General features: G+C 53.9%; 8 protein-coding genes and 1 non-coding gene across 9 annotated transcripts; 3 read left to right on the top strand and 6 right to left on the bottom strand.

Moving 5' to 3' along the window:
- The first annotated feature begins 954 nt into the window (after positions 1-954).
- On the top strand, positions 955-1061 carry ColSpa_tRNA_315. The gene is made up of 2 exons: positions 955-991; positions 1026-1061. It is a non-coding gene; the product is annotated as a tRNA-Met (tRNA).
- Positions 1062-3916: 2855 nt separating this feature from the next.
- ColSpa_11831 (acyl-coenzyme A thioesterase 13) lies at positions 3917-4417 on the top strand (the record flags this gene model as incomplete). Its single annotated transcript, XM_049278043.1, has 1 exon — positions 3917-4417. The coding sequence occupies one exon, from the start codon at positions 3917-3919 to the stop codon at positions 4415-4417; it is 501 nt and encodes a 166-aa protein (XP_049134000.1).
- A 1799-nt stretch (positions 4418-6216) lies between these two features.
- On the bottom strand, positions 6217-6684 carry ColSpa_11830 (uncharacterized protein; the record flags this gene model as incomplete). Its single annotated transcript, XM_049278042.1, has 1 exon — positions 6217-6684. The coding sequence occupies one exon, from the start codon at positions 6682-6684 to the stop codon at positions 6217-6219; it is 468 nt and encodes a 155-aa protein (XP_049133999.1).
- A 338-nt stretch (positions 6685-7022) lies between these two features.
- Positions 7023-8119, bottom strand: ColSpa_11829 (uncharacterized protein; the record flags this gene model as incomplete). Its single annotated transcript, XM_049278041.1, has 2 exons — positions 7023-7846; positions 7909-8119. The coding sequence occupies 2 exons, from the start codon at positions 8117-8119 to the stop codon at positions 7023-7025; spliced, it is 1035 nt and encodes a 344-aa protein (XP_049133998.1).
- Positions 8120-8987: 868 nt separating this feature from the next.
- On the bottom strand, positions 8988-10689 carry ColSpa_11828 (homeodomain-interacting protein kinase 1; the record flags this gene model as incomplete). The annotated part of the gene is made up of 3 exons (XM_049278040.1): positions 8988-9024; positions 9045-10024; positions 10090-10689. 3 exons carry the CDS (start codon positions 10687-10689, stop codon positions 8988-8990), a joined length of 1617 nt encoding a protein of 538 aa, XP_049133997.1.
- Positions 10690-11858: 1169 nt separating this feature from the next.
- ColSpa_11827 (serine/threonine-protein kinase PknD) lies at positions 11859-13554 on the top strand (the record flags this gene model as incomplete). Its single annotated transcript, XM_049278039.1, has 2 exons — positions 11859-12401; positions 12460-13554. 2 exons carry the CDS (start codon positions 11859-11861, stop codon positions 13552-13554), a joined length of 1638 nt encoding a protein of 545 aa, XP_049133996.1.
- Positions 13555-14258: 704 nt separating this feature from the next.
- On the bottom strand, positions 14259-16175 carry ColSpa_11826 (cobalt/magnesium transport protein corA; the record flags this gene model as incomplete). The annotated part of the gene is made up of 2 exons (XM_049278038.1): positions 14259-14427; positions 14515-16175. 2 exons carry the CDS (start codon positions 16173-16175, stop codon positions 14259-14261), a joined length of 1830 nt encoding a protein of 609 aa, XP_049133995.1.
- Positions 16176-17197: 1022 nt separating this feature from the next.
- ColSpa_11825 (uncharacterized protein) lies at positions 17198-18701 on the bottom strand (the record flags this gene model as incomplete). Its single annotated transcript, XM_049278037.1, has 2 exons — positions 17198-18304; positions 18366-18701. The coding sequence occupies 2 exons, from the start codon at positions 18699-18701 to the stop codon at positions 17198-17200; spliced, it is 1443 nt and encodes a 480-aa protein (XP_049133994.1).
- A 1396-nt stretch (positions 18702-20097) lies between these two features.
- ColSpa_11824 (chitinase 1) lies at positions 20098-21194 on the bottom strand (the record flags this gene model as incomplete). The annotated part of the gene is made up of 2 exons (XM_049278036.1): positions 20098-20768; positions 20822-21194. 2 exons carry the CDS (start codon positions 21192-21194, stop codon positions 20098-20100), a joined length of 1044 nt encoding a protein of 347 aa, XP_049133993.1.
- Positions 21195-21912: the final 718 nt, after the last annotated feature.

Here is a 21912-nt window from a genome sequence, read left to right as displayed (position 1 = left end):
GCAAACCCGGAAAGGTGTTCCGGCTACCATCGGGGACCCACACCATCTCCGGCAATCGGTCACTTGAAAGACAATCACGAGGCACCGAACCCATACAATTACTCAATGAAAAGGGATTACTCCAAACGTGATCGTTCCACTACTGGTTGCTTTACAAAAAGGGGTCGTCTGTCAACCACGCCCTACGATTTGATTGGCTGGGAAGTCTTAGCTTTCCCACTAAGAGATTTTGCTGGTGATTGAGTGTTGCTGTAGATTCTGATTTTGCCTTCTTCATTAGGCACAGTCATACATGGGCCGAGGTTCTATGATCTTTAGTACTGTATGCATGCGCCTGTCGACTGGGTAGTCTGAAGCGGCATATTATGTAGCTCAACTGCATGATCAGATTCCCTTTCTACAATGGTGCTTCAGTAATTTACCACTTAAGCTGGGCGGCCTCACCCCGCCGATGGTCGGACGACAGGTTACGGCTCCAATTGCCTAATCAGGAAGTTTTAGGCCGCTGTCGGTGGAATCTTGGGCAATAGACTAGAAAGTCTTGTAAAGACTTATCATCGTTTCTATCTCAGAATTAGAATCTGCAACCAATCGTTGTTATTTCCAGGGGTTTTTCAAGCTTCTGTCGCGAGTCAACTATTGCTTGGATAGCGATAAAAAGATTACTTTGCCGAGTTCACCTGGATGGCTGACTGGAATATTGGAATGCTAAAATGCCATAGGTCCAACGAATACTAGTTGCGAAGTGACATAGCCGTAAAACCCTACCTGCTCCACTGTTCACTCACCAAGACCAATCTTTCTTCCAAGTACCAAGGCTGCTGTCAAGCTGCTGGGTTCAGGCTCGAGTAATGTTTATCCACATCCCTGCATCCAACTTAGTGATACGTAGTGGATACCCAAAGGGGTCCCAGCTGCCCTACACAAAGCGATAATTTTGCTCGACGCAGTATCGTCTCTGTGGCTCAGTTGGTAGAGCGTTGGTCTCATAGGAACTCTCCATGACTCTGTCTCTAGACATGGATATCCAAAGGTCGCAAGTTCGAGCCTTGCCAGGGACATCCTTCTTTGATTTTTGTTTCCTCGGGCTCCTGATGTAATGAATTCTGGAGCAAATCAGATCGTGAAACATATTCGCAGCGGCGTTGGTAATCAGAACTCAATAACTTGGCTAACATGCGAACTTGATTATTGTAAAGACCTTAATCTGCAAGGTTTCTTAACCTGGACTCAAAGGATGCTGAAGCTAATGCCACTATGCTTCCACTTCAATGTTGCGGGATCCCAAAGCTTCTTCTGGACACGACGTTGCAGTCAACGATATGACGCTGTGCGTCGGCAATATAGCCAGATTTAGTCATCTCATTCAACCATTCCATCATGACAAGAAACCCGTGAGTATCCCAAAGACCGTCGCGTCTCGGATACTCTTTGAAAAGCCGGATGATCTCATCTTTCAGTTCACTGTCTGTACACATAAGGAATGCTGATCCGAGAGGCCATGTTGGGCTGTCTTCTAGTGTGAAGATTTCGCCGTTTGCCGCGAAGAGCTGCCGAGTGGCCTGCGCTGAAAGAAGGTCCCGACTGAGCGCGACAATATCGTAGAAAGTGGGTGTCATCCGGCCAATTTCTTCCATGTCTGTCCACCCTGCGGTGCGTATTCCAGCCCACATGTGCAGATAGTGGATCCTCAAGCTGAGTGCCTTGAGATAGTCTGCGAGGTTGTTTGCTTTGTCGGATTCTGCTTTGATGGCTAGCGGTTGGAAAGACAAGTCCCAGGCATCGAGGAAACGGACGAAGCTTCGGATACGTTTCTGGGATGCTGGCGAGGTGTAGTCCGGCGGCGGATGTGGAGCTTCCGGGGCAGATAATCCTTCAACTCGAAAACCTGTAAACAGTGGCGCATGATGCTCAATGTGGTGTCGAACTATGTTCCACCATCGACGAGCTATTTCCAGGTTCTCAAAGATCGGGGGCAGTTCCTGAACGGCGTATCGCGTTCTTCGCCCGCGGCAGCACCATGGTACTCGAGCATCCGTCTCTTTCGGGTGGGTACCACCGTGACTCCATGCCTAGAGGCCAAAGTGCTGAAAACTGGTCATGACCTCGTCCAGCAAGGGGTTTGAGTCAATACTCTGCGGGTTGTACTGATCAAGAATAAGAGAGCCGTGATTTATATGGCTCAACCCGGCCACTTTGTTTCCTCTGAGAGTCTCAAAGGTAATAAACAGGAGACATGCGAGCAACGTTCTCTCAGGCGACATTGGTGCCGAGTACAAGAGCTTCAAAGACTTGCCATAGTGTAGGAGAGCATCTGAATTGAATTTCCCTTTCCCTAGCATTCGTTCGTTTCGAGTGTTCCCACTAAGAGCTGAAGCCCCAATCGCCAGGGCTGCATGCTTGATTGCAGGGTCTTTCCAGGAGAGTTGGGGGATAGTTTCCGTGAGCAGGTCAGAGCGAAAAAGTACTGTAGTTGCAGTGAAGGAGAGCCAGTAGTCGAAGTGATCCTTCTCCAGCTGGTTGGAGAACACGAGAGACGTGTAGTTTGGCTCTATCAGGAAGACATTTTCGGTGTCTCTGCTGGCCAACCTTGGGTAAATTGCTCGATATTGAGTTAATGGCAAAGGGTTCAGGATCTTGCTACTCTTGTATCCCCCGCAGTGGCCTTGATACTTGAGGCAAGCTGAGCAGGCAGGCTTGCCCTCGTCACATTTGACACGGCGCCGCCTAAGAGAGATGCGTCAGCTACATGTAAAGATTGAAACTCGTACTGCATCTCGTCATACCTACAGGTGACACACCCGGTGCGAACTTTGGGCTTGCTAGCCCTGGTGAGCTGTGGCCTGTTGTCAAGGGCAAACCTTGCAACAAGAGACGCACGTTTCGTCATGGCTACAAACACTGTTTGAGTTCAATCCGCATATTTGGTTTCGCTTCATACGAGCCAATTTTAATGCAGTCTTGTCTGCTAGATATGTGTAGGTTCAAGCCTATCAGAGCCAAGCGATCAGAGAAAACATAGGCGATGTGTCGTTAGAGTAAAGGCGGTTAAATAATAGTGATGAACCTGGTGCCGATTACGTGAGCACAGGGTTGAGAGAGTTAGTACGAAATCGAATTGCCTACTGAGAAGTGGCCCCATGGTAAAATCAGTAAATCCTTGTAGATATCTCAGGCGGCAGGATTCTGCGTAAGCACTAGGCCAATTCGGGTCTTGCAGCCAAGCCATTGCAACTGGTTGCTTTTTTGTGTACTCTATTTGTAGCGTTGGTATCACCAGTAGCGAAGAAAAGCGAATATTCAGTCAGTGTGAAGCTTATGTCTTGTTCTGAGTATCAACAGAGCCCTGCCTGATCTATTGAAGGACGGACGCTGCTATTGGTCCACTGATTAGCTAAAAGCCTCGGAAAACATCACGCATGAAACGAAGGCCCAAATGGCAGAGTTACTTTGGTAAACTCATCGGATATTATGTCCTTCTTAAGTCAGACATCGTATCTGCTGCGGCTTTACTAACAACCAAAGTTAGCAATGCTAAAGAAGACATCACCATACACACCAACATGCAGCTCAATATAAGGCGCCGAACTCCAGTGTGTACAAAAAAATCTGATAATTGCAAAAGTAAACACTGAGCAGCAGCATCATATGTTCTCTTTCGAGGCCCCCGAGAGACACCGGATGACACTGCCGCGTCCGACTGCTAATGTGGGGCCGTTGGTGCCGACTTCGGGCGGACTCCGTCCGACCCCGGAGAAAACCTCGGTGCACGTGCCTCCACCTATAGACTGCCTCACTCAACAAAGTCATTCTCTCCACCTCACCTTTTACTTATCACGAAGCACCACTCTTCAGGCTCGCAGTGGCAGATCTATTCCCGGCATTACAGCCCAGTCAAAGCCCAAGTCCCTCGAAAATGTCTTCCACACCTTCTCAGCCCCCACCTGCCAGCGCCACTGCTGCGGAATCGGACCCCGCCACCTTTGCTCACATTGAGAACTACATCTCAACACGCTGCAATGCCTCGCCCATCTACGCCTTCCTATTCAACCCGGACCTGAAACTCACACACGCGTCCAAGGGTCTCATCATCGCGCGCCTACCCGTCACCGCGAATCACCTCAACACGGCCGGCAGCATCCACGGAAGCGTCTCCGCGACCATTGTCGACTGGGCCGGCGGACTCGCTATTGCGTCTTGGGACCTGCGTGAGGCAACGGGCGTGAGTGTCGATATCAACATCAGCTATCTTTCCGGCGCGAAGTTGGGCGATGAGATTGAGATCGAGGGCAAAGTCGAGAAGGTTGGAGGAAGCTTGGCGTTTACGCATGTCAACATCTACAAAGTTGCTGCTGATGGCACACGGGGCGCCACTGTAGCGAATGGAAGACACACCAAGTTTGTGAGAAGCCGATAATTATGGGCGTGTGCTAGAAAAAGAATCTTAGACTGTGCTTGGATGGACAGGAAGCCCCTAGAATAGACTCCTTGATTGGACAATAATCGTCATGTTACCAGGGCGTTCGATCACTTGTCTCTTAAAGGTGTTTGTTGTGACATGGTAAGTGTTGAAGGGATATAAATGATGAGGCTTTTAGGTGGCAAATACTCCGACGTTTGAGTTTTCACTTTGAAAGCCCTTTGGGCTTGCATAGAAAGAGTGGTAATGATTGCCGTCACTCCCACTGGAGTCTATAAACATCTTTTTCTGGCTGCCGCATCCAGGTTTCATTGCTCCGAGGCATCTCAGCTATCGAAGCCAAACATCTTAGGGAAAACTCGTAAGAAAGGGATGCGCTAGGTCCGCAATGCTTTCTAGCACACCCGAAATTTCAAACAACAAAACTTGAAGGGTGAGGAATATTTGAGCAAACAATTGTCACCTTGAGGGTTCATATTGGACCACAAGGCGCGACCCAATCACATATGACATCCAGCTCACGCGGTTTTGGACTGTCAAAGTATCCCTGTGGATGGAATGCCAAATTCAATGATTGATCGTCCTTAAAGCTAAGATATAAACCCTTTCCCGAAATATTGGTAAAAAGTAACAAATGCGCAGAAAAATCCAAAAGAATGGAATGTATTGGTTATGCGGCAGGCAACGACTGAAAAAGGTCGTCTTCCTATCACTGCCACTGATCTTTAGAGAAACCAAAGTCAAACCCCCGGGTCGTTTAGAGAACCCCAAATCTCAAAGCCACTTGTAGATGCGCATGTATCCGCCTAAACTTGTCATATATTTGATTCCCTCAACCAAACTGATCCTGGAATGATACCCCATCACCCGCATGTTTCCTTTTGCCAAAGACAAGATCTACCATACTTCTGGCAGTTCGTTCCCGCCTTCCAAGTATCATCACAGTACAGCTAAACCGTCAGAGAACCAAAAGGTTAGCATGAAGATATATACAGGAGTGGAGTAGAACAACAGGTTAAGCAATGGCATACCATGTGGCCGTCCATGTACTCACAAGCAATCTGGTCGGGGGTAGTACACCTTGCGCCGTTGGGTACGCCGCACTGCGCCATAGCGCTGGCAGCGAAGCCAGAAAAGGAGAGGATCGTAGTGGTCTTCACCAGGTGAGTATTTGGTGCTATGAACTGCCAGTGCAAGTATGAAGGGGGTCTGAGTCGCAAGGACTGTCGGTTCGTGGGATTTGCGAGGAACAGAATTGCGCCAAGTATGGGGAAGAGTAACAGAAATATTTATGCAAGTCAACATAGAACCAGCGTATTCGAAAGTGGCTGTTCGCGATGTCAATCCAGGTAGGAGGCGTAGAGTAAGTTCTGCGTCTACTCTCAGGAGGAATGTGGCACACCATCTTCGTTTGAATACGAGTCACTTTTTCGGGCCATCATGGGGTCATTTCCGCTCCAATCGGCATGCATCGTAAGTCTTAAAGACCTAGGAAGAACCAAGCTCATTGAACGGTCTACCTCTTTGTCTTGCGGGGTAGAAGAAGCTTCAGCAACTTGAAAATTAGCGCCCAGTCCCTGTGATCCAGCGGCAAGTAGGAATGAAGGTTGATAAACGGCTGCTTCAAGACATAACAGCACCGAAGTTCAAGGCATTGAGACGTCATATCACTAGGTGGATAATATTAAGCACCAGCTTTCTTCTCTGGGAGCATGCTCCAGAAGAAGACGGTGGAGTTGGTAGCTTCACAGTATCGATATCCTAGAAGATCCGCACCTCTAACCCAGGTTGATTCATCATGATCCAACTACCAGGGATGGCGCCCACCCCACTCTCTCATATACAGCACCATCTTCACTGTGCGACTTCTGGGCAACAACGAGCACGAAGTACTGCTGGCTCATTGCGTCTGTCGCAGCTTCCGACTTCCGCCTCCCGACGGTGACGCACTTGACCGTCAAGTCTTGCGGTCTCGAGAGTCCGTCGTAGAAAATGCGCTGGTCGCCACGGACAAGATCAAAGTCTCTAGCAGTGCCCGTGAGCTCGATCCGGCCCCCGTTGGAGCTGATGGAAAGCCAGGAAGAGTTCGACGCGTCACGCGGGGGCCACCAGGGCGACCGGATCTCGTCCCTCTCCCAGAGCACGGCGTCGAACGGCAGCTCCATAAAGGTGATGGCGCCTTCATACGCCATCCATGACCACGACGGCACGCGGAACGATCGCAGCTGGTGCCGCTGCTGGGGCGAGAAGTTAATCCTCTTCATGGCTGTTTCCGAGGCTCGCCGCCACAGCAGGCCCCGGCCGAAGTAGCGCTCGAAGATGCCGTATCCCCTTCCGTGTTGAAGGCGCGGATAAGGCGCTGTTCCATTCCGGCGATGGCGATAGGTCTGTCACGGATGTCGGAGAATTGCAGCCGTGAATACCGTGTGTACAGAGATTCGTACAGACGAATCTGGCCGCCCTTGGGGGAGCCGGTCGCTACATTTGGGAACCTTGCGTCACCAAGAAACGCTGCTTGGTTGCTAAGAGGGTTGATTGTTGTTGGTTATCAAAACATTGGAGATTTCGACATTGACCAGTCGAGGGGAGAAGAGGGCTCGACTCACTTTCTCATTCTTGTTAGCGTTTCGCAGCGGATGCCGTCGCCGCACTCCCAGTATACCTGTCTTTCGGTGAAGTAGATGGTCCGCCGCGCAAGGGCACGCTCCTGCAGAACCCAGCCCCTCTTGTTCAAAGGTCCCTCCACCACGTAGCGCTGGAAGTCGTCGATAGCCTCGCAGATGTAGAACGGGCTCTCTGGGGACCTATCAATCGTTACGACCGTCCGGTTCGGTCTCTGCTGCAGAAACCCATCCGACGTCCCCGTCGCGCAACTTGCGGCGATTACGCAAAAGGCCGAGCTGAAGACTGTCTCCATGTGCTGGGCCTCCTCCTCAAAGTCGCCGTCCTCGCCTTGCACAATGCACAAAGAGTCGATCCAGAGGTAGCGTACATTGAGCTCCCGCGTGACCCTGACGGCGTCTCTGAAGGTGTTCGGGAGATTGCTATCAAGAATTCCGGTCTTGTGGTCGTCGATGTTCTCCCAAGTAGTACAAAAGTGTTGGTGGTGGTTTCTGTCGCCCCACGGATGCGACAACGCAATGTAGCTGAATTGGACAGGTTGGCTGTGGCCTATCTCCTCCTGCAGGTCCACTGTCTCGAGCAGTCGCACTGTTTCTGAGTTCATTCCTTGGCCAACGTCAATGAGCCTGGTCGGAGTTCTGGCAGGATAGGGCCCGAAGCCGTCCGAATAGCACCTGTTGTGGTTGTTGTCGCAGTCCTCGAGCCATTGGCGGAGGACCTCAAATTGTGTGAGACTACCAATCTCGGGCAGTTTAGGAAATCCGATTTGGATCTCTTCAGGTGGATTATTACGGCCGTTCAAGTCTGACACGTTGAGAGGTTAGTATGTTCGGTTGCATGTTATGCTGAGCCAGAAACACGTTTACAATTCAAGTTGGCCCTGCATATAGACAGAGCTGGGGCTTCTGGGGTCCCCAATGTCAGGACTGAACCGACTCTGCGGAACTCGACGGAGCTCATGACGGTCAACTTCTTCGAGGAGGCGTAGAGCAGGCGGCAAAGCTCGCAAATATGCGACCTCGCTTGTAAAGTAGACAGGGTGTCGCGAATGGCAAAGTCAAAGACCCAGAAGTCCATGTGTTTACAACGGCCGCACAAGATGGAGGCATGCTGCGGAACGACTTTGGAGAATTCCTCGCGGGCCCCTTCAAGTTGTAACTGGCGGTTGAGAACATGGCCAGCGAAGGAATTGTCTTCAACGAATTCCCAAACATCATTCAACTGTTACTCCCCTTAGTCCGGCTGCACACTTGTTGGTGGTAAATGGCGCCTACCTCCTAGCAGAACCGGGGAAACCCCGTGGACGTCAACCAACAGTTAGATCCCAGGTCTGGCAATTCTCGCTCACATGCTATGCGATATTATCAGCAGCCGCCTTTCACCAACTGCTTTCCAAAAACTTGCACTCTACATGCAGAAGCGCAGGATGCGCTGTAGTCAGTTGAGGCCATCAGTACATAGTTGTGATGGTTTCGCTTACATACTGTTCCGGAGGATAATTCATTAGCATTACCCGGACAGGAAGCCATCACTCAGTGACCGGTTCAGCTTACAGTCTTTAGGGATACGGTTTCCCACGTCAACTTGGCTTCAAAGAAGAAGTTGGCGAGACGAAACGTACATTCTGCAGGAAACTCTCTCTTGTTAGAGTCTCTTGGTCTACGTCAACAATGGATATTATATGGAGGGAGAAATGTAGCTAACCCGCGGGTTTGGAAGCGCTGCCGCTGGCGCCGCTCTAGAGTGATTGGGGGTATGGCGATGTGCAAACGCGTTGCTCTGTAGCAAAAGGTTACTGCCATCGGTTATTCTACCGTCTCTTAGGGGACGGGGAGGCGATATGCTGGCTCGATTCGGATCTGCGAATAGGTAGCTGGTGCGACTTTCAGAGGAATCCCTGGCATCCTTTAAGATTTTACCTAGTTCTGACTTCAGTTCAGAGGAATCACAGCGGCAGCTGAGACCCTCCATTCTTCCCGGACCTGGCAGGTCGACCACTAACATTCTCCTCTGGACCAGCCTAAGGAGGTCTCCAAGCACCGTCTTGTTAGCTTTGTTGCATTCGGGGTCGTTCTCCAGAATCTGGCGCATCCAGTGAGACGCAATGTCGCTGACTCTCGCGGAGCGATCACGCCTGTTGACGATGAAATAGAGTGTCTCAATCGAAGGGTCCTCGATGTTGTCCACCTCATTGTAAAAGTCCTGGAGCGCGCTTTTGCCGTACAGGAGCCAGATGACGAACTCGAAGATGATGCAGCCCATTGACCATATATCGTACCGTCGCGACCTGGGCACCATCGATGCGATGATGACCTCCGGTGCTTCGTAGTGCTGCGTCGCGAACTTTGTGTTGGTCGGGCCTTCCCTGAGATATGTCACGAACTGGTGGTGCTTGGCCAATCCGAGGTCGGCAATCTTGAGAGTTCCGAGCCATTCCGAAGCGCCGACCTTGAGGATGTTCTGAGGCTTCAAGTCGCCATGGCGCCAGTTCTCGGTGTCAGGAAGACTCTCGGAAGCGTCCTGATCGCCAATTGCGATGACAGGTATGCCAGTAGCCCCGCTGTTGTCGATACGAACTCCATTAGAGGTAATGTTCCTTGCTCGCTGGCTGGCCACGTTGAGACCTGTCGATGTGCGAGTGTTGGTACCATGCAGCTCACAAAGTGCACCAGACAGACCGTATAGCTGTTCTACAACGTCTATGATCTGATCCCGGGTCAGTTTCCGATGCTCGTCGTTGTGATCAGATAGCCATAGTTCTTCGAGATTTCCTCCATCGGCCCACTCGAACATGATATAGTACTCGTCATGCCGGCTGAATGCAGCCATGCGTTGAATCAAGTGCTTGTGGCGAATGGAACCGAGCTTGTCGACCGTTGTTGCTTCCTCCTCCCAAGTGTTCTCAGCATTCAAGTTTGCCTTCGGGTCATTTCTGAACTTCTTCACGGCAACGGGGACCACATCGCGGTCGGGTGGGGGTTTCTGTGCCCGGTGGTAAGGGAATATTTCATCCAAGGGGGTCATCAGGGCTTTACGGGAAGACTCACAAGGTTGAATTCTTTCTGATGATCTGCGAGGAGCTCAGCCTTGAACACGTCGGAGAAGGCACCTCGCCCCGCATCCCTGAACTCCAAGAATGGCAGTCTGGAGCTGGCAGGCAGTCTTCGTTTGGCATCACCCTTTGTGAACACAGGGGCAATGAACGCCCACTGATTTTCGCAAAATCGATCTATCTTGCGAGTCTTCCAGATGCTGTCGTCGTGAAACACATCTAGAGCTTGCTTGTGAGAACAATGCTTAGCGTCCTGCCCACGTTTCAGGCATGTCTTGGCATTGTTATCGATCGGGAGTACATCATCAGTGAACCTGCATTTCTGGAACTTTGTCATAATGGAGACTAGCTCCGAACTGTCAGAGTCCTCAAAGGTCCACCAGATGGTCAAGAAAACCCTTGGCGCTTCGTCGCGCACGAATTTGATCAGGCCCGGCGGGGGATTATCTCCTAGGGAGGAGGTAAAGCTGCGGTCATTTACCAGGCTGCAGAGTTGACTCTCGGGGAGAAACAAGCATTCACCATTGGAAGCAGCGCTGTCTCTCATCATGTTCTTGGCTTTGGTATACAAGTCCTGGTTCTGGTCCTGGTTCATGGTGACGAAGCTTAAGCTTGCGGCGGATGGCTCGAAGGTTGGGAGTCTGAAGAGGGGAATAGAGGCAAAGAACCTATTAAGCATCGAAAAAAGTAGTGAAGTCTCGTGAGTAGATAAGGGGCGATTGAGGCAGAGAGCTGGAGAGCTGGAACACATTGACATTCCACAGTCGAGGGAACAGGGACGCTTCGACAGGGAGCGATTCTCTCTTCGTAGGGGCAGTGGTGATCTCATAAAATTATTGATAAGTTCTACTGCCTCACGAACTAGATGGGAATTTTCAGCTCGCTCTCTCGAGCCCACGTGTGATAGTATCTATCTAAGCCCGTGTTTCTGGCCGCTGCCTGTCGGTTGTCGATGCTTCGCATGATGCGCAGCTGGACACGCCAATAGGGAAGAACCATTTGACTGGGCGAGGACGACGTAAAGAGCGGGATTGGAAGAGGTTAAATGAAGGTGGTGGTCAGGCATGCATTGGATAATATCCAAGAGACAAGTGACAACTGGCCATCGCTGCACCTACCTCGGTTGGGTGGTCGATTGGTTGCCTTATGGACATTGAACCAGTCGTAGCCCGAATATCTTATCAGGCGGGCGTTGACCCCGCAAACGTCAAGACGAGAGTGGTGGCACACTTGCGGTAATTAATGTGATTTTCATAAAACCTGTATGCTCCAGATCCGAGCCTTGTCCTCCCTCTCACTAGATGGTGGGTGTGATGACTAGATGGGGTGGGGGCAGCAGCGCAGATTGTCCAGCCTTTCTCATCACACCGGTATATGTCTCTACAGAGTATGGCAGAAGAACGCCCAAGAGAACTTCTGTCTTCAGATGCAGCCGGAGCGGCTGAAGACTAAACTTGCGCCGGGCAGTGTCTCCCAAAACAAGCCACAAATGAGATGATCAAGCACAGCGAACACTATACCATGCCTCACACAGCCTCCGGTTTCTCGGCGTGGTCCGCCGGGAACCTCGTCCAAGAATCTTTCCAAAAGAAGAGCCTTTTAATAGGCATTTCTCCTGCCACCCCCCCAAAAGGTCATGCTCGTTCTATGTGTACACCACCGAAATCTGCTTGTACGGTATTTTCACTGAATAGACAGACCCCGAGCTCAGGCATCATATTGCGGCCACATAGCTCGCTCGAGCTCATAACGTACTAGTTCACAATGTCCCTTTTTGATAGTCTCCGCGATTCCCAAATCAAAAGTCCTTTCGGCCCAAAGTTCTTGCCGCTGAGCTGCCTAGACACTGCCATCACCAAAACCAGCGTCGAGGGGGAGTTTTCTTATTTCACCCGGCTTCTCAACCCTTACTTGTCTCAAAACGTCGTCCAACACGCCAGGAAGGTGTTTGCCGTCCTTGTGTTCATAGACAGGGCTGCCGCCATCTGTGAACTGTACAACGAAGGACTCACGGACGATCAGCTCCCGCTTTCCAGGAACAATGGCGATGACCGAAACGTTCTATTCTCTGATCGTGGGAAGAAGAGGTTCACTTCTTTCAGGAGCTGGACAAGCGCGTCTGTTGATCTCTTTCTTGACAAGCAGTGGCTCTTTCAGTCACCCGTGTTTGGCGCGACTGGGGAGCATCTCAATCTCGACCCCACGTGTGCCCTACCGATGCTCCCAGACGCGGAAGAAGTGGCCGCGGGCCTCTACAACGTTGTATACCGAGGCACGCTCCATCCAGCTCACCAGAAGGGCCTCAAAGTGAGCACCCCTGTATTGCTCCAGGAGAAAGAATACACAGGTACTGACGTATCAGCAGTGCGGAGAAGATGGGCTTCAAATCGCCCTGAAGGAGTTTAGGGGAGAGGACCGGGAGAACAACTTCAACAAGGAAAGGGAGAATCTGAGCCACATAGAACAGCATAATCACCCGCATCTCATCAAGCATATAGCGACCTGTCAAAGCGGGAAAAGCTTCTTCGTCATATTCCCATGGGCTGATGGCGGAAGCCTCAGGGACTTTTGGGAGCATGAGGATCCGGGGGAGCCAACCCCAGAGCTCGTTTCGTGGTCCTTGCAGCAGATGCTCGGCCTCATCGGCGCCCTCAAGGCCCTGCACAGCTTCAATTGCCGCCACGGCGACCTCAAGCCGGAGAACATCCTCCACTTCAAGGAGGGTGACGACAAGCTCCAACGGAACGGCGAACGAGGAATTCTAGTAATGGCAGATGTTGGCGTGTCTCGAGTCCACAAGCAGACGACGCGCTTCAGAGCTGGACCAACCACCACCAAGGCGACCACGATCTCGTACCAAGCCCCTGAGACCGAGACATACCCGAAAGGCCCTAGATCCCGCGCGTATGACGCGTGGTCGATCGGCTGTATCTTCTTGGAGCACATTGTTTGGCTCTTGTACGGCCTCCAAGGCATTGAAAGCTTCGAGACCAGTAGAGAGTGCCGAGACCTTGAAGGAAGCTATGTCAATGCTAAATTTTACAAGGCTGCGGCTGTCGGCTCACAGGGGAGTGCTGACATCCACCCTGCCGTATTAAAGGCAATGGCCGCCCTGGGAGAGGATCCTCGGTGCAGGAGCGGTACGGCTTTGGGTGACCTCCTGAAGCTGATCCGGGAAAAGCTTCTTCTGATCGAGCCGCAAGCCCGAGCAAATGCCGGCGAGCTGCATGGTATTGTGGAGAAGATAGTCCGGGACACTGAACGAAACCCTTTGTACTTGCTCCCTGGGGTCAATCGGCCTCTACAAACTCCACCCATTTTTCAACCTACGGAACCCGGAAAGGATGTTGCCTTCAGAGTCACGGGACTAGATGGAACGCTGGTACAACTGACGAATACTCTAGACGCCACCAACAATAGGCTTGGAGAACGGCGCCACACAAGGCCAACTGCGTGTTGATTGATTGTTTTTGTTGGCGATGGGCGAACGGCGAGGCGCGAACAGCTTGTATATCCTTTGAGGCTTGGGAAACGGGATAACTTCCGGCTAATCAATGACTGTCAACGTAATATATTTCTTCCACTGAACTGTAGCTGCCTCCCGAGTTTAGCTTGTAGAATTCAAGCACTAAATGTAGTTTTCCCTTTTGCACAGGGACTGGAATGCCAATCTCCCTGGCAATAGCCTACCATCAACGAATCATATCCACCCAACAGGGTAAGCCTTATCGGATTATGAGAAGATGAAGTACCTACGGCTGTGTGAAATGATCGACTAGATGATCAAGAGGTCTTTTATACCAACCCAACCTCAAGACCGTCCACCAGTCTTCTTACCGTGCAAAGTCCGGAAATCTCATGTATTGCTGACCAGATGTATGCGAACAGAATAGGTCGCCTTTAAACGACCGTATCCTCCCAATCGTGCCCAGGCAATTGCTGGCCTGATTTTGCTGAGAACAGACTTTGGGAGACATCCAACACCGTCTTCATACGACATACGGAGGTCGCTCGACCTTTCATTCAGCAGAAAATAAAAACAGCCTTTGACTCATTATTACAATACGATGTCGAACCGGCCGTCTATTTGCTAGGGTATCACAACACACGCGACAACGAAACAACAACTCCACTACAGAATTCAGGGAGGCGGCGGCGGAGCCCCTAGTCCGCCTTGGCCCGTCTTCTCGCCCTCCTCTCCCTCCTCTTCTTCTGCTTCTTCCTGTCGGCGCTGATCTTGCGCTTCTGCCAGAAGGATATGCACCCGGCCCAGATCCAGGAGCGCAGCATGATGAGGATGGTGCAGAAGACCACCGGGCAGGCAATGATCCAGCTATCATCCAACGAGTCGGATTAGCGATTGGCCAAGGACTCCCAATTATCCTACGAGGGTGGAGTGAATAAGAGAGGCGAAACTTACAAAAAGTTGATACCCCATCGGTTCTCGATTTCGGGAAAGTCGGTAAAGTTCTGGCCAAAGTACCCGGTCAAGAAAGTCAACGGCAAGAAGATGATGGTGATGATGGTCAGCTGCTTCATGCTCTCGTTCTGGTTCGCCGAGATGGTGTTGAAAATAAGATCAATCAGGTTGTCGGCCGACCGCTTGATCTGCTGCATGCTCTCGGTGATGATGACGCAGTGATCGAGCACGTCGCCAAGGTACGTGTGGGTGAGCGGGGTGACGATGACGCCGCTGGCCGGGTTCTGCAGCTGGCGCGCCGCCTCGTCCTGGCCCAGCTCGGTGCGGTGATCGCGCAGCACGTTGACGAGGTTGTCAATGGGGTTGAGGAAGCTGAGCATCTTGTTGATCTCGCTGACGCAGATGTACAGGCTGCGCGTCTGCTTGATGCTCGGGGACGTGAGCACGTCGAGCTCGAGGTCGCCAATGACGTCGCTGTAGACGGCCGTCAGCGGGATGGCGAGGTCGATGATGGCGTCGATGATGGCCTGCACCACGAGCGAGGCGTCGCACGACTGCCGCAGGATGGTGGACGGGTCGCCCAGACGAACCGTGATGGGGCGCTCAATGTCCTCGGCGGACATCTCGAAGAAGGAGATGACGGTGTTGTCCGAGGTGAGGAAGATGGCAACCTGCTCGGCGGAGACGGCCAGGCCGCGGGAGATGAGGGAGGAGTGCGTTTCCATGTACTGGGTGCGGACCTCGTTGGCAGAGGCGTGGTAGCGCTGGAGGGTGCGGACAAAGGCCGTCTCGGGCAACTGGGAGAGGTCGCTCGTGTGTCGGTTCAGCTGGCGCCCGTAGCCACTGCCCTGGGCCGTGATTGTAGGTCTGCCGGCAGCCTGTATCCCCGTCTCAGGGTCCGGCCGCGGCTTGCCGCCCATGGTAAAGGCGCGCTTCAGCTTCTTCATCCCCTTGGCGGACTTGTTCGTCCTGACGCTGGCGCCGTCGTCCGAGTCGTCGTCGTCGCTGCTGCTGCTGCTGCTGTCGCTGTCCTCGTCGAGGAGGAGCACCAGCTTTTGCAGCGTCAGGACGATGAAGGCGTGGTTGGCGTACCAGTCTGCCTTTGTGCGGTTCCTCGTGTTCATTATGTCCTCGATGGACAGCTTGTGCAGCTTGTAGTACTGGCCGCAGGCCTGGATGACGTCCCAGCTGAGGCCGTTGATGTTGATCCAGCGGCTCTTGACCCAGGGATCCTGTGGTTTCTGCAAAAAGTCGATGAAGCCCTCGTTCCCAAACTTGTGCTGCACCATGTTGGCGTGGCTGAAGTCGAAGACGGAGATGTCGCAGTCCGCGCGCAGGGTCGGCATCGAGGCGTGTCCTCCGTCCGATTTGTTGGGGTCGAAGCCCGGCTCGGAGCCGGGCTGCCAGCCGGGGCGGGACATCTCAAAGTCGCCATAGTCTTCGACCGGCTTGAAGGTGCCGGCTCGGCGCCGCAGTGGAGATAGAGTCTGGTCGGTGGAGGCACGTGTCAGGGGCGCGCCGATGGTATCGCGGGGAGCGATGGAGCCGCGGGTCCTCGTGGGCGAGGTCGGGGATATGGCATGGTCGTGGGCGTCGATCTGCAGCGAGGGGAATCGGACGGTGCGTGAGCGGTCTTCGGATTCGCTGACGGTTTTGGACATTGTTGCGCCGAAGGAGTCGGCAGGTTCAGACGACATGGCATGCGCGCACCTTCGCGGAGGAAGATGAAAGAGGACGATGAAAGCCTATGGAATCGAGCAGCTGTTCAAGACATAAATGTTGGGAGCGACCAAGCTTTGTCGCGTGGCGCACACGCGCTAAGGATCCAGGGACTTTAACGGCGCGGAGCTTGGCTCAGACGGTCTGGAGAGGCCGCAGTTTCGGGTTCGTCGTGGCGCCGAATCAGGGGCCAGGCATCGCAGGATGGGCTTTCTCAGCCGCATGTAGGAAGGTTGATATCTTTAGCAATGAAGCGGTTGTAGAGCACGAGCATCTCAATTGGGATTTCGAAGTGCAATGGCTGACGGGGGCTGTGAGATGAGACGGCAGCTTGGGGGGGGGTTTATGGTTGCCACACAAAAAAAAGGCGGGATGCGGTGGTGATGTGATGATGCGCAACTTTCCCAGGATTTGTTTGAGGGAAGTGGAAGCGAAGGGAACATCCTCGGCTCCGTCTTGAGCCCCTTCCAGCCCGTTCCTGGACTTCTGCCCCCCCTATATGACGGAGTTTAGTGTTCGCGACCCCACTGTGGTTTTGTCTTGGCGCCCATTGGACGATCACTTGAACTGACATCAATTAAGCTTTCGGCTGGTGCCGGTCATCCGCTTCAAGCTTCTCCCGTGCCGACGATGCGGTGGATTGTCGAGAGACGCGTAACCAATGAGTATCGCATTCTGAATAAGTCTGGACTTGGTCTGTCGGTCTGTGGAAACAAGTCAAGCTTTTGCCCAGAGGCTCTCTACGGCATCGAAATCCCGAGAGCTCGTTGAACGTTGGCAGAATGTCAAACAATAATTTTGGAGATGTCCGTAACCATCTAATCCCCTGTAACCCAACCGTACACCCTAATACACAAAATCGATGACCTGCTTCGAGATGTCCATCGACAAGAAGAGAAGTATACCAAAATAAAAACACCACAAAAGAAGAAAACGCTCCTCTACACCCCCGAGGCACCGACCCTCAAACAACGATTTTGTACGTCTCGCTGTTATCCCCCTTGCACGCCGCCGTGACCAGACGCCCCTGAGTCCCAGGGACCACGCACGTGGCCGCGTCGTTGACGGGCGACCACAGGAAGCTGTCGCCAAACGCCCGGACCAGCTGCCCGGTGTTGGTGCCGCCCTCGCCCGCGGCGCGCCCGCCGCACGAGAAGATGGTGACCGTGTCCCCGTCCGCCCGGCGCCCGTCCGTGCTCACGCACCCGTTGGTCAGGCTGCTGACGATCAGCACGCCGTTGTCCTTGCCGTCGTTGTGCTTGCCCTTGGAGATGACGTCGAACTGCTGGTTTGGCGTGCCGTCGCACGCGGCCAGGGCGACGGGGATGAGGTTCTGACGGAAGTCGCCCGCCGTGGGGTCCACCGAGAGACACTGCCCGTTAGGCGCGCGGATGGCTGCCTTTGTGAAGGCCCGCGTCGCCGTGGCGTCGAAGACGTTGGCCTCGGCCGCCGCCGTCGGGTTGAGGGTGCCGCCAGCGCGGGAGACGGGGACGGGGGTCGTCGGGTTCGCGGCGGGGATGTTTCCCTGTTGACCGCCGTTTCCGTTGCCGTTTCCGGCGGCCGGGGCAGTCGAGGCAACAGGCGGCGCCGTGGCTGATGCGGACGTCACATCGGGCGCGAGGGTAGTCGCGGGGACGTTGCCGGAGTTGCCCTGGCCCGGGTTGACCGTCGCCGTAACCGTCATCGTGACAATCACGTCACCGCCGCAATCGGGCGCCGGACTCTCCGTAGCGACGGCGGCGGCGGTCGTCGAAGGCACGGGCTGTTGGGCGCCGTTGTCCCCGCCGGCGTTGCCTCCACCGTTGCCTCCGGTAGCAGGCCCGCCAAACGCAAAGGACTGCGCCTTGTCGTCCGCGTTGCAGTCCGCCACGTCCACCACGTTGCCCTTGACCGTGAAACACTTGCCCTGTACATTCTTGGGCTGGAATGTGGAGGGCCCCGCGCCGGTGTCCAAAGCGAACAGCTGCGAACCCGTCACCTTACCTTCGCCCGCCGCGCGTCCGCCGCAAGAGAAGAGATTGACCTGGTTGCCCGCGGCACGGCGGGGATCAAAGTTGAAGCACGCTTGCGTCTGGTCGTCCTTGGTCAGTCCCATTCCACCGAAGGGAAATGCAGGGATGCACAAAGCTTACCAGTGTGCTCACAATGAGCATTGTGTTGGACTGGTCGTTGTGCTTTCCGGCGGTAATGACATCCCAGCCCTGGTCGTCTTTTACCGCGCAGTCGGCGACCTGGATGGGAGTCAGGTTCGCGCGGAAGTCCCCAGACAGCTTGTCGACGAAGAGACACCTCCCGTCGGCGGTCTTGATCTGAATGTTGGAGAAGGCGCGGGTGGCTGTGTCGTCGCGCGGATGCGCTTCTTTGGTGGCCTCTTCGTTGAGCTCCGTCACGTTTCTACGCTGAATAACGGGGCTTGCCGTAGCGAGGAGAGCGGCATAAGCCAGGAGAGTTGCCGCCTGGGGGATCATGATGAAGCAAATGCAAGTGTGTCTGTGAATGAGTGTATGAGAAAGAACGAAAGCCTGCTCAGCAGGGTGCTTGAGAAGAAAGTGAAGGGATCGAAAGGAAAAGTGGGAAGAAAACGAACGAGGCCGGAAGGAAAGCAACGGAGAGACCACAGTTGACACAGTGATGCAGTGATGTCGTGAGTGAAGCCGTCGAGAGAATCCGGCGGCGAAGCAGTCTTATACCGGGCTCGTCATGACGGGCAAACCTGCGTCGCCTGTCATCCGTCATCTGCCACCCAAGCGCCATCCCGTCAACGCCTAGAAAGCCACCGTCGCTGCCGGCTACTGTCGTCCTGGTCCCTCCGCCCCAAAGCGTCCGAGTTTGAACGGGGTTTCACGATCTCGCCAACTGCAGCGAAGATTTGTTTAGGTCGGCTTGGGCCCGAAGGCACCAGGCCGCGCGAGCATGCCAATCCGATTGTCTGTTTCCCTTGGCTTTGCCCCCTGTCGCACATCACTTGTCGCCGTCCGAACACTTGTTCAACGGTACAGGTGATGGGAGGGGAATCGATGCAAAGCTTGGGACAACGCCAGGTGTCGCCAAGTCTGCAATAGCTATGCAGGAGGGTGAACTCTCGCGGCGTTGCTGGTTGGGATGCCCCGGCGTGTGAAACGGTTCGCGTAGCAGGGCGACAGATCCTGAAGGGGTGGCGCGGGGATCGTGGCGAGGAGATGAGACGGAACAAGGGGACGAAAAGGGCGCAGAGATGCAGGAATGGCAGCGAGCTCGAGAAATAAGGAGAGGCCCGCGCTTGTGGCCCCTGCTCGACGGCAGCATGATTGGATGGCGGTGCAGCCGGACCCCGATTGGGGTCCCCGATGCCGATGGAGTGGGATCCTACGTGGGCGCTTGCCGGACTGTCGGGCGTTTAGATTACGGAGGGCCCTTTAATTCAAGCTTAAAACCGCCGCCTCCCTGGATGATATGGTATATTTATACAGTGAGCACTTTTGATTCCAACGACTTTCTTCTTTTTATTCGTTCGCTGTCCATGTTTCACAGCGTAGCCCCTCCCTATCCCGTTTGCAATGTCCTGGCATACAACTTCGGATGGCATCAAAAGCCAGCCACCAATCTTGAAAAGGACCGCAACGCGGCTCCAAGCTTGGCTTGATGTTTTGCAGGGTTCACACGTAACCCGCCACGGTAGGAAGCGGTGAAAAGCTCTTAGTTGACATCGTTGTCAATCCTGCGTTCGTTTATTCGTTCATTCATTCATTCATTCATTCATGCTCCGTACGTCAAGGCGGCTGGAAGGTGTTCAGGTGTACTTCTCCGACGTAACACAAGTAGAGTCAGATACCGCGAACTACAATCTCTGACATCCCTTTTGTTCCCTTGCTTTCCCAATCATGCCTACCTGATGCCGTTCAATTCGTTGTAGCCGGCCTGGACCAGGCTCTGCCTTCCCTTCCGATCCCCGACACCGGTCCAGTAGAACAGGCCCCCGAGACCCTTGCTCTTCGCATACTGGGCCTTGATGACCACCGTCTTCGGCACGTCGAACGTCATGAACCCGTTCTTCGCGTCGACGTAGGAGGCTGCCGCCGCCGTCGTGTCGACCGTGGCTTTATCCACGCTGTCATTCGACATGTCGCAGTAGTCAATCTCGGCGGAGTTCTTGGAGGACCCGCCGGGGCCTTTGGCCATGGGGAAAGTGCGAGCGTATGCAGGGATCCCGAGCAGAAGCTTGCGGCTCGGAAAGCCGTTGGTGATTACATAATTGATGCCATCCGCGCAGGCGATCTTGAGGTTGGGGTTGTTGCTCGCCAGGGTCTTGGAAGCCAGCAGCTGCGCGTGATTGCCGGAGATGTCGGTCCAGGGGCCAGTCAGATCATAGCACATGAGGTTTAGGTAGTCGAGCAGGGAAGCGGCTCGTCTGAGGTCGATATTTTTTAGGACGTATTGGCCTGGTGGTAAGGCCGAGGTGATGAGATATCTGCCCGCCGGCATTTGTTTGCGGACGTCGTTCAGGAGGGTGATGTAGTCTTGACCTTGTTTGGCGTCGCTCGGATGCTCCCAATCAACTGGGACGCGTGTTAGAGGGGACGAACAGAACATCAAGACGAGATTTACTCACTATCAACACCGTTAAGCTGGTACTTGTCGCAAAAGGCCTTGATTTCCTTGACGAAGCGGGCGCGAGCGGCCGGGTTCGCAGCCAGGGCCGGGAACTCGGCACTCCCTCCGCCGCCGCCGACGGAGATGAGTGTGCGGACGTTAGGCGCCGAGGTCTTGAGCTTGGCGAGTGCCGAAAGACATCCTTTTGTGCCGTCCACGGGAATCTGGTTATCCGCCCAGTCGTCAATGAGCTTCAGTGACCCATCCGTGTTGACTTGGATAAAGGCGTATAAAACATGAGTGACGGCGTTCAACGGTAGGGTGGCCGGCGTCTGGCCTTTGTAGACGCGCCAATTGGGGTAATAGACGGCGTTGACCCAGCCTTGAGACATGACGGGATGTATAAATGTTGCGAATATGACGAATTGGAATAGGAGGAGAGAGAAGGAAAGGCCCCGTCGTGATGTTGATGCTGTTGATGCTGTTGTTGAGGCCGGCGACGGGACGGCGCGGGGGAGGGGCAGTAGTCCTCGGCCCATTTTGTAGCGTGGCTCAGGGCCTCCAGGCTCCGTCCGGGTGCGGCGGGGTGGTGCTGACGTGGAGGCTCAGGGGCTGTGCCCGCGGTAGAAGCCGCTGCGTGGCGCCCAGCCAAATCGCTATTGGGGAGCAAAGACAGCTAAGGCAGCTGTTGTGGAGCGCTGAGCCGATGAGCTCACGGCCGCATGAGTCTCGTCTCCTCTTCCGGCTTCCCAACGCCTCACTTCCCTCGACCAAGAACGTGCCCGCTTGGAACGACTGTGCCGATTGTCATCTGTCACGCACACAACGCAGGCACAGAAAGAATGAAATCGGTGTTTGTCTTCAGGTCATTGGAGCAGGCTTCTTCCGGCGCCGGTATCGTCTGAAGAAAATGGAGGAGGGAGACACACAACTAGAAAACCTCCCCAACTCTTGTTTCCCCTTTTTGTTTCTCCCTTTCGTACCTGACAACAAGGTGATTATATACCAACAGCCTGGGAGATGGGGAATGTCCTTCTGGAATCCCGAGAAATTCGACGTCCTTGGCATTGCTGGCCGACTGGCCACGTTCTCTGCCGACAGATATGTGGG

The sequence above is a fragment of the Colletotrichum spaethianum genome (genome assembly GCF_022836535.1).
Source record: "Colletotrichum spaethianum MAFF 239500 DNA, contig51, whole genome shotgun sequence".
Lineage (NCBI taxonomy): Eukaryota > Fungi > Ascomycota > Sordariomycetes > Glomerellales > Glomerellaceae > Colletotrichum > Colletotrichum spaethianum.
The sequence above is the reverse complement of the archived record's forward strand: the minus strand, read 5'-3'. Positions and strand labels throughout refer to the sequence as shown.